Raw genomic sequence first — 11,717 nt, 5'->3', positions numbered from 1 at the left:
ACACCTGCAGCATTCTGTCATTCCTACACTAAGCTGTCAACCTAAATGTTGCGGTCTTAAGTTAGGCTTGAGTCTACAATATTCACACTCAGAAATATGAATGTTGTCAAAGCTGAAACCTTATGTAGTTCACCAATTGCCTGGCATATATCTATTTGTTTTGGGTAAAGCTGTCAACGAGCAATAGCTGATGGGTTAGTTCAATCAATTCAAATGTTCACTGTAATTTAGTCTTTATTTCAGGATCTTTGAAACAAAAAATAAAATTCCTATTTTCTACTTTTATCCATTTATAAGAACTGCTCATTAAAGACCAGGCACAGTACAACAGAAAAGGCTTAATGTTCATCAATTTCAAATCTTGGAAGATTTTAATTCCAGTTCATTCAGAAACAATATGGGACTCTTCTCAACATTTTAAACTTTTAAAAAAATCTTTACCTGTGGAATGATTCCAGGTTGCACTCATTTTAACACAGATACTGAACAAACTCATTAGTTTGAGTTATTCGCCAAGATCTTCACCTTTTCAGTCAGTGACATTAATTAATTTGATGAGGAAAGAGGAGCTGACAGCAGACTGAACTGATTGCAGCATCAAGCTGGTTCCTGTGCTGTCCACGAACAGGCAGCAGCAATCTCAAACTGTTTAAAGCATTGGCGAGCTGGCATTGCAGCAGTCCTATTCTCTTCACTTCCACAAATGTCTGTCTATATGCAGCAGCAGTAAGAGGGAGTGAGACAGGCACTTGTGGGGTTGGCAGGTTCTTTGTGGCTGTGTGTCATGTCAGCCGGATGTAGCAGATGTACATAATATTGCTTTGGGAATCCCCAGCAACCTCCTTTTATCACATGCCCTGTTTGAGAACATGTCAGATGGGCTGGCTTTTGCACAAACTGGAAGAGAGTTTGGGTTGGAGGCAGGGCAGTGTCCATCTAACTCCAGTCTTCAAACATAGCAGGTGGACAAAAGTGACACTAGCTTACCCAGCTCAAAACAAGGGAGATGGCGGCAGACTAGATAAATTAGAGTGTGAAATGAAAAACTGAACCAGCATGGCACTTGTGAAAGATCTAGATCCTCAACATCAATAACAAGAGATTCTCAAACCTAATGATTAAAAATGCAACATAATGAAGCAAGCAGTAAAAAGTCCATGTGGTGCTATGGATACATACCATGATAAGGAGCTCCTCCTTCTAAGGACAGAACATGCAATACTATTATTACACAGCACCACCCCCCACCCCCCAACTGAACTTCATCTGGGTACTTTGCAACTTAACCATCTTCAGAGCTACACATTTTTAAAAAAAGGGGAGGTTACACCAATTTACAGTACACTCCAAATTCTGTTTGCGAGGAGAAAAAGAAGGAAAGTATCAGAGACCCTGCTGTTTCCGAGGACTCCCATTATTGAGAGGGGATAACGTTGAAGTGGTAAAGTATCTAACTTCAGATTGCCTGTAAGGAAAAGCACATCAGAAGAGGAGTCTTCATTTTATCGTTTGAGGACACTATGTTAGTCATTTGCTTTCTTCAATTGCCGAGAACAGACTGAGATTTTCACTAGTACATCTATGGGAAGGACTGGACACTTCATGCTGCAGTTGGAACAACAGGGTTGAACAGTTTGCAAAACCCAAGAAGAAATAAGGATCTTGTGAGGCTGCGCTATTGTTCAGTTCAGTTCAGTTTGCTGTGCATCCCTCGGTTTCTGGTTACATTTGAAGATTTAAACTCCATTCAGAAATACTGAACATTCAGAGCAGGACTCGAACCATTACACGATACAAAATAGTTTTAATCCCTTCCAGCCTTTCCAAACTTCAGCCGCGGAAGCCAAAGAAACCTTTGATGTAGCCAGTGAGGCCTCCTCGCCCTTTCTGTTCCACTTTGTCCTCCAAGGCCGGGAATGTTGCATGGTTGAGAGCCAGGTCAAAAAACAGAGGCTTACATGGAATTGGCTGGAATTCCGGTGGAAACCGCACCAGATTGGCATTTTTAGTGACCAAAGAGGGATCGATGCGAAAAACGTCCAAACGCTCTCTGAGAGGCTGCGAGAGAAACAGAGTTTAGTCACATCTAGAGCCCTAACATGCAAAGACACAGCTTAAACAGTGATCACCAGAGGGACTACCATCACAACGTGTGAATTGGTGACTCAGTAATCCTGGTAGGTGAACTGGGTTATAAACCAGACTTTTCTCTAATGTCACCTCAGCACTTCCTAAAACCACATACTTCATTTCTTAAAATTTCTCCAACTTTAATTTCACACTTTTGAAGATGGTGACCCATTAAGGTACATTATAATACACTTTAGTGGAACCGCAGACAAAGGTCACTGCTCTTTGCGTACTAATTTGACCAAGGGGACAGTCCTGTCTTCAACAAGTGTCCACACACAACCAGCTGCTTGGTTTGTACTGTTTCTCCCTCACCTTGCTCAGAGACTGTGAAGCCAGCCACAATGCCACAAATCATTCCAAGTTGGGAGAAACTGATTCAACGTCGACTGACTTTGGGCTGCGTGGTTCAGAGAGATTTTTAACCACTAACAGAATAACTGAACACATTCCAGCACAGTGCGAGAGATCACTGATAAAATCTTGAGAGTTTTTTGCCGCTGAGAGTGATCATCTGGAATTCACTGCCTGATAGAGTGGTGGAAGCAATTTTGAAACAGACTTGCAAAATGTAATGCTCTCAACCCATTAAATGGAGGAAACAAAATACAGGAAAAAGAAGGAGGAGTTATGGGAAGGGCTGTGATGGGATTAATTCAGTATCTTTTCCCAAGGAGTTGGTAGCCACACTGAACAAATTGCCCCTCTTGGTGCTGCTTAATTCTAACGACAGGAGGAATATGGGCTAAGGGGAGGTTAGAAGCAGACAGCATGTCCTCAACAGTTGCAAGGCACTAATAACTTCACTTCTTGGGCTTTTGCATTTTTAACCTAAAGGTTCCACTCTACTGATAGCGTTCCCCTTAAGACCACAGAGCAGTTCTTAACATCTAGAACATTCTCTTTCTTGGTGAAATATGTGCAAGAACAAGGAGCAAAATTAAGACAGTTTCCATTCTGTCAGCATCATTGCTTGCCTTCCTTAGGTCCTCCGGATAGTATTAAGTTACCTGGGCTGAAAGGACAATCCACTGAAATCTCCTGAGGGGCTAAGGAGGAAAGATGGCAGACTACATTTATGTAGATGTGCTTGATCTCAGTCAGAAGGACGATCAGATTACATTCAGCATCTTAGGCAGGTTGGTGTTGGAAGATCCCATTTACAACTATGAAACCTTTTCAGTTGATATTTAGATCTCCCAGACTGTGAAAGGACAAAGCCCTCACCGCAACATGTAGCAAGTTATTTTACTAAATACAAACAGATATACAAAACAAAACCCGCTCAATAATCCAATGAAAGCTGGAAGAACAAGCATAATCAGGTTTATCCTCTACCTGAGACGCGGACAAGATTCAATGCCCTACTTTCAGTTTGTAATGAGCGTAATAATGGAAGGCTGGATCATTGTAAACAACCTCTAAATAAATGGCTATGACAGCACACAACACACTCATCTAACATTCAACTAAGTGTCACTACAAGATGCTCTCCTGTTTACTCTCCATGACCTTGAATATTCCTATTTTTCAAACAACTTTGACATAGATTGAACAGATCTGTTTAAATCACTACAAAATTTCACATAACAGACATTCCTCAAGAGAGATTTATTTCCCCAAAACATTTTTTATTCCCTGTGAGTAATGCTGATAAAAAGAGAAACATTTTGAGAAAGCTGTTCACCAGAATTCATAAGAAATACCAAAGTAAAAGGAAAACAACATTGTACCATACAAGATGGAAAAGCTGATTGATACACCAGTAGACTGTTAAAATTTTAAACTCATCAGGTTGACAAAACTTAGCAGCTAACTATCAGTCATCATCAATGGGTGCATTCTCCATGCCACACTTCTATTAATCAGTCCACTGGACAAATAATCAACAATCTTCTCTCATACAATAGAAATGACATTTCTCCTTTACATTGCCAATTCTTGAGAACTCTCTTATGAGTGAAATATGAAAAGCATTGACAGAAATGTATGTTTTTCAATATTTGAATTCTGTACTACCAACGAATTCTTGTGACTATCTTGAAATGGGTGCTCTGATTAGGAAAAAACTGTAACCCTTCATAATTTTGACAATCTCTAAGGAATCACAACAGAAATTCTCTGAGCAGCTGTGTACACTTAACAGCAATGTTTCCCTGTGGTGATCGCAACTTCAACAGTCTCAAGATGGGAATATACTCTGCCAAACACTTGATATAGTTAATTTGATTGAACAAATGTGGTGATTTACAATTTTGTTTGCGCTATTCTTTCTGACAATTTGTTTGCCATATCTTCAAATCCAATTTCGTCGAGTGACAGCTGCCACAAGTGTCTAGGAAACCCTTACCTTGCTGTCTTTGACTTGAAGCTGTGACACCATCTCGGAGACATCCTCTGTGTCTGTGGACGGTGGTTATGAAAAACACAATTGCATACCATAAGCAATTTACAATACCTCCACATGCATAGGACAGTACTAAAGATACTTATGTCGAAATATCCTATATTCTTTCATGGGACATAGCTTTGCTGCTCGGGCCAACATTTCTACTCACCCTTAACCACCTTTAACCTGACTGAGTTAATCGGTCATTTCACGGAGCAGTTAAGAATTTATTACACTGCTGGGAGTCTGTAGTCATACATAGTCCAGATAAATAAGAATGCCCAATTTACTTCACTGAAACACATGAGTGAACCAGACGGATTTTTACAAGAATCGATGATAGTTGTCATCATTACCATCACCAAGACAAACTTTATACTGCAGATTTATTTCAATTTAAAATCCACCATGGTGGGATCTGAACCCCAGTATCCAGAGGATTAGCCTGGGTTTCTGGATAACTAGCTATCAGTATTACCATTCCACCACCATCCCTCCAACAAGCATCAGATTCTCAATCTTTCCTGGATTTCCCCATTCATCCTTGTCTAGACAGCTGATGATTTTGAATATCTGTACCAAATCTCCACTTTTCTCAAAGAATAACCATCCTAACTTCACCAACAAAACAACATGTCCAACCTTGCTCAACCCTGGAACCATTCTCACGATCTTTTCTGTACTCTCTCTAATCCCTTCACATAATTCCTGTACAGTAATGCTCAGTACTCCTTGTATCACATTAGTCAGAGCTAACCCAACAATTTTCACAGTTGTAACATTACCTTCTTTGCTTTTGTAATATAGGTCCGTGCTGAGGAATCCCATGAAGTCATATACTTTAGAGTCCACACACTCAGCCTGTTCTACCACCCTTAATGATTTATGCACGTATGCATCAGGGTCCTCCTCTGCTCCTATACCCCCTCTACAATTTTACCGTTATCTTGTATTGCATTGGTGTACTGCCTACCAAAATAAATCACTTCGTACCCCTTCATTTTTTTCTACTACTTATGCATACGTTTTACCAACCTATGTCCTTTCAAAATTCTATACTGGCTTATGATTTGCAATGGTTCCAAGTTTTGCATAAGCTGTAGTTTTTAAAACTGTGCCTTGCAGACAAGATTCAAGTCATTAAGATATAACTGGTAGAGCATGGACCCTAATGCTGACCAGCAGGCAGCTCAGATATAAGGCTTCCTTTATCCATATTGCTACTGTACCTTTTATTCCATAAAGTTGTAACTTTTCTAAGCATATATGCAATGAGTAATTCGCCAGCTATGCACACCAGGTACAGATGGTGTCAACTATTGCAAAACCTTCTGTTGCTAGGGAGCTAGCATGCATCAGTATACAGAAGGGAAGTATTTTTTTCCTTCAGAGATTAAATTACATTCTCCATTAAATAAAGAAGGAATCCCAATACAAAGCAAAGAATTCCAGTACTCTTTTCCAATACATCCCTGCAAATAAGCCCACTACCTCTTCATGATGTACACATTTAAAACAACCTCCCAACATATGCACCACTAAAATAGTAAGATACTTCGTACAGAGGAGCAATTAATGACCAGAAGTTGACACTGATCAGCATGAAAGGCTCTTAGGATAGTTGATTAAACTTGATAAAAAAGAAAGCTTTCAGCAGTGTCTTTAAGGAAGAAAGAGGCAAAAAAAAAAACAGAGGTTTAGATTAGATTACTTACAGTGTGGAAACAGGCCCTTCGGCCCAACAAGTCCACACCGCCCCGCCGAAGCGTAACCCACCCATACCCCTACATCTACATTTACCCCTTACCTAACACTACGGGCAATTTAGCATGGCCAATTCACCTGACCTGCACATCTTTGGACTGTGGGAGGAAACCGGAGCACCCGGAGGAAACCCACGCAGACACGGGGAGAACGTGCAAACTCCACACAGTCAGTCGCCTGAGGCGGGAATTGAACCCGGGTCTCAGGCTCTGTGAGGCAGCAGTGCTAACCACTGTGCCACCGTGCCACCCACATGTTTAGTGAGGGAATTCTAGAGTTTTGGGATAGGCATTGAAGGCATAGCCACTAAGGGTAAAAGAAGGATGTGCAATTGGTCTGAACTGGGAATGTAGAAAGCTCAGGCAATTTAAGGACTTGATAAGGAGAAATTTCAAAACAAGGATGAAAACCTTTACATTGATGGACTGTTAGATTTGAGGTACGATGGAGATCAACAAGCACAGTTGACAAATAACAGAACTTGATATGAATTAGGATAGGAGTAGCAGGAACTGTATCTGAGCTCAAGTTTACAGAGAGGCCAAGGTGCAAGATTAGCCACAAGGTCACTGAAACAGAGAGGTCTGAAGGTAGCAACAGAATGAATGAGGCTTTCAGCTGATGCAAGGGTGGAGCTCATCACACCATAAGGGTGAAAATAAACATTTGGGTGCCAGAGTGGTCTGTGGTAGGATGTCCAGTATAATTACATAGGAGCTTACAGTTTCAGTAACAAACAGAGGATAGGGAGATGTTCTGGTATCAATGGCTAGGGAGTGGATTTTAAGCTAGGGACCAAAGACAATGGCTTTAGCCTTCCCAATACTTCAACTAAAGGAAATTTCTGCGAATCCAGTGCTGGATGACATACAAGTAGTCAGACAATTTGGGGAAGTGAAGGGGGTCAAGACAGAAATTATTCCTTCCTGCCCAAATTTGGCTGTTTCCATTTTATTGGAAGTTATCTCAAATTATGTGGAACTATCATGCTATATTAGCAATTTTTGAGACGTTGGAAGAACTGAAAAAAAACACTACATCGGACAAACTAGCAGGAAACTTGCTACCATCATACATGAACACCAACTACCCACTCTCACTAGTTTCCATACATACATACAAAGGAGGACACCACTTTGACTGGGACAATACACACATCCTAGGACAGGTGAAACAAAGACCCTCACGAGAATTCTCAGAGGCATGGCATTCTAACCAGAACCCCATCAATAAACACATCGATTTAGGTCCTATCTACCTTTCCTTGAAAAAAGGAACCGGAAATGACATCACCCACCTTAAGAAACCAACAGCTATAAATACAGATGTGGGACATATCACCAGCGCTTCACCGGAGACTCTCACTGATGATGTCACCTAGTATGGTAACAAAATGTCTGAAAACAAGCCTTCAAGCTCAGCGAGCTAACTTACAGACTTATGCTACATGATTAAATGCCCAGGTACTCACCTAGAATAGCAGCTGCCTGTACTGAGTATTTCTCAGCATTGACTCGTGCTGCTAGGTCCTTCACATCAGGGAGATCCTGCACAGAAGTAGCACCACATTAATCAAATGCTTCTGTACAAGTGGTCAGGAGTTAACTTTGTGTCATCGATATTACATTTTTCTCAACAGCTTCATAGTTCTCATAAATACTGCTTTTGTACTGCAATGCAAACACTGTACTTGCACGCTCAGAAATTATGCTTACCTGCACTCGATTCAAAACTCATTTAATTCTGAGACAGATATTACATTTGGAGAACACGTTAGTTCAAACTTTGTATAATTGAGACACAAAGCAAGGAAATGTAACAAAATACAATCAAAATTAATGTAGGAAAAAATTTTGCAATGTTTTCATAAAAACATCTTCAGATACAATATTTTAGAAAACTAGTTTAAATGGTAAATTCGGGCTATTGACTTAAACAGTGGTTTCCAGAAAGGGAAACCACAACGTTCAGTTTCCTGTCACTAAATGACCATATTCATATAGGAGCTTTGAGATTGAACCTCAGTAACCTATTCAATCACGGCCGGTGTCACAATGGAGCCTGATTATCTCTGCATCTAACATCCATACAGTCTAAAAGAGATCACAGGTTTGCTGTCAGGAACAAAAACCTGGCCGATTTACACATCCCTTGCAGATAAAATAAAAACCACGCCAAAATCAGTACCTAACATTTCAAAACTCTCCTTTACCAGAATACCTGTGTAGAGCTTATTTCACTGCTCTTTACTCGACATAGCTTTGATAAACATAATGCAACCCAAGAAAAGATGGTGTTATTCTCAAAGTTAAATAGCACTAACCAAATATTTGATCATATTGGAAGTTTTACCAACAGATGAGAGAAAGAGAAAGAGATTCATTCTCAACAACACTGTTCAAGTGAAGGAGGTGTAAAGTAATAATGCTTAGACCAACTTAGAGTATTGCTAGATAGACAAAGCTTAGAAGGAATATGGTGACAAGTGGTTAAGCCAACAGGAGAACTTCCTTAGGTTTCTTTCTATCTTTAAATTTCATTGAAGTGATTCACAGTCTGTTACTTTTGAAGGACAAATGTTATTGTTTAAAAAGGAAGATGTAGCAGCTGACTTGTGCATAAGACCCCAGAGAAGTAAATGGGAGGACAGAAGAAACAGTTTGACGTATTGAGTAGTCTTTTCTCAAAAGTGACATCACCTTACGTGGAATTTGGGTCTGGATTTGATATTTGATTTCATACATTCTACTCAACAATGTGGGGGCCAAGGAAAATACCAAAACACAAAGTATAAGTTGCCATGTGTTTTAGCTGTCTGATTTCCCAACAAGTCTATTTAGATATCTTGAACCAGCCAGTGGAAGTAATGTCCAAAATAACAGCATTATTTATGGTCCTTTTGCCATTGTTTACAATCTGGAAACACAAATGACAAAATGTGGCATACAAAATGCAGTACCTGTATATGATTTGTAAATTTTGTGGTCTGCGCCTGTGCCTCAGATGTGTATTTAAGGACCCGCTCATACAAGACCAAGGCTTCACTCCACTTCTTCACAAGGACATAGGATTGGGCAATGAAGAAGCACCTGGAAAGAGAGGACACTGAGACCAATGCAGAGAAAGCCCCTTTTCCAGAACACAAATATCTTACGACTCTGAAGTACATTGTGAAACAAACAAACTGATTCAAAAGTTCCTGATGACCTCAAACAGCTTCCGAATCTGATATGTCAACATCTGGGCAGTCACTTCAGTGAAAAGATGATTTTGAATTTATGAAGCACCATGGCATGCCACTAAAACCATTAACATGAAACTTTCTAAATTATGTAGTTTAACCTATCAGTGTAAACAAGATGATCCCATGGGCAAAAATCAGGTTTTTAAACCACAATATCCAGAATGTTTTGAAGTTCTGAAGATTGCTGTGAACAGGTCAGTTCTGAAGAATGGTTTATAAGCTGCTTCGGTTGATTGGCCAGGCCATTGTGCTTATCTGCCCTTTTCAGAATGCCCCACACCATACCTCCAACGCTTACGGGAAACACTCAGAGTGTTCAACCTTTCACAAATATTGGCTTCATGCAGTTGTTATTTTAATTTATCTTTCAAAAGATGATCCTGCCAATGATGCAGCACTCTCTCAGGCATGGGCTAATTTCAATGACTTGAGTGGTCTTAAACACTCAACCTTCAGCCTGGTGCCTATCAGTGGAGCCTAGCAGATATCAGACTCTGTCATTTCTACTATGGCAGTGCAAGCTGACTGGACTTGCCTGCTTCTCTGCTTTTCTTGCTGCCTGTAAATTCTGTTGGAACTGGGGGCAGAAGCATTCCGATGGAAGTGGGGTAAAACCAAATTTACAAATAGCCCACTTCTAATTTTGTTTTGAAGATCTGAAGCTCTTTGGCATAACAGCCAAACGACCGTCCCACTTTACACTAGCAAGGTGCGCCTGGGAATTCTCTGGCCCTTTGATGACAGATATCTGGGGAATGCTGACAGTGGGGCAGGTGCTCAGTCCCCCTCCCCCTCCACGAGAAGAACCCCACCCTGAGATTTGGGGTGAGGTTACAGCAGACCAACAGGTTGAAGCCCCACCCTGTTGTAATTGGTGGCAGGGCAGCACCTCATTTTAAGTCAGGGCCATATTCATTTTTATTTGCTATTCACCTGGGAGCGTTTATTCTCTAGGCGGGGCTGCCAAGCAAGAATACTGCTTGTTTAATTTAAATCCACCTTTGTTCCATGATGCATTTTTAAATGATCTTTAATGATTTACTCTAATATTGGCTCACTACACCCCATTACACAGGCAAGATTGAAAGAGCTAGATACTTTATCATCCTGTTTAGAAATTATTTTCCACCTCTGGAGCTGGTGGGGCTTGAACCAAAGCCTCCTTACTCAGAGTTAGGAACACTGCCACCGCTCCACAATCACGCCTAGTAACTAAAATGGCTTGTTATTTTTAACCAGCCTATTCAGACATCTTATGACACATATCTAAGGTAGTTGGGACTGGAACCCGGGCCGTCTTGCTTTGAAGCAATATCACCACTATTGCACAAGAGTCAGAGAGATGTAGAGCACAGAAACAGACTATTCGGTCCATATCATCCATGTCGACCAGATATCCCAACCCAATCTAGTCCCAACTGCCAGCACCCGGCCCATATCCCTCCAAACCCTTCCTATTCATATACCCATCCAAATGCCTCTTAAATGTTGTAAGTGTACCAGCCTACACCACTTCCTCTGGCAGCTCATTCCATACACGTACCACCCTCTGCCCCTTAGGTTTCTTTTATATCTTTTCCCACTCACCCTAAACCTATGCCCTCTAGTTCTGGACTCCTCCACCCCAGGGAGGAGACCTTGTTTATTTACCCTATCCATGCCTGTCATGATTTTATAGACCTCTATAAGGTCACCCCTCAGCCTACGACGCACCAGGGAAAACTGAATCGTCTGAAATCGATATGTTCCTTATTTTGCTCTTTTCACAGAGATGCCATTGTCTCTGGAGCAGGTGGAACTTGGACCTGGGTGTTCCGGTTCAGAGGTAAGCATGCCGGCATTGCTCCACAACAGTCCCTTGTGACCATCAGGGCGACACAATCAGGCCTGGTTATAGTCTATAGCTGGCTATAATGGATTCAATTATCTCACCATAAATAAGGTGCATTGTTGAAGCCGCTGTCCATTGAAAATACCCCACGAGGGAAGATGATGGCTGGGGAACTTGACTGAAAAAGAATAAGGGAGCAACGACTGAAGGGTGGTTTACTTTTTAGTGGAGCAAACGGCTGAGCTACATTTCAGTGAATGTGGGACTGCTGGGTACTCCTGCGTTTTGAAGAAAGAAATCCTGAAGGTCAAGCTCGCTCTGTGAGGATGACCTGAAACCACCACTGATAAAATAGGTGA

The 11,717-nt window shown here is 41.1% G+C and overlaps 1 protein-coding gene across 1 annotated transcript in view; it reads right to left on the bottom strand.

Moving 5' to 3' along the window:
* Positions 1-352: 352 nt before the first annotated feature.
* srp68 (signal recognition particle 68) overlaps positions 353-11,717 on the bottom strand; it is a 63,467-nt gene continuing 52,102 nt past the window's right edge. The window contains 4 exon segments of the mRNA XM_072558178.1: positions 353-2,058; positions 4,481-4,533; positions 7,755-7,830; positions 9,243-9,372. Coding sequence (XP_072414279.1) covers positions 1,831-2,058; positions 4,481-4,533; positions 7,755-7,830; positions 9,243-9,372 — 487 coding nt within the window. The 3' untranslated portion in view covers positions 353-1,830.

This window comes from Chiloscyllium punctatum, chromosome 39, assembly GCF_047496795.1.
Source record: "Chiloscyllium punctatum isolate Juve2018m chromosome 39, sChiPun1.3, whole genome shotgun sequence".
Classification (NCBI taxonomy): Eukaryota; Metazoa; Chordata; class Chondrichthyes; order Orectolobiformes; family Hemiscylliidae; genus Chiloscyllium; species Chiloscyllium punctatum.
This window is presented reverse-complemented; position numbering and strand designations above follow the sequence as displayed.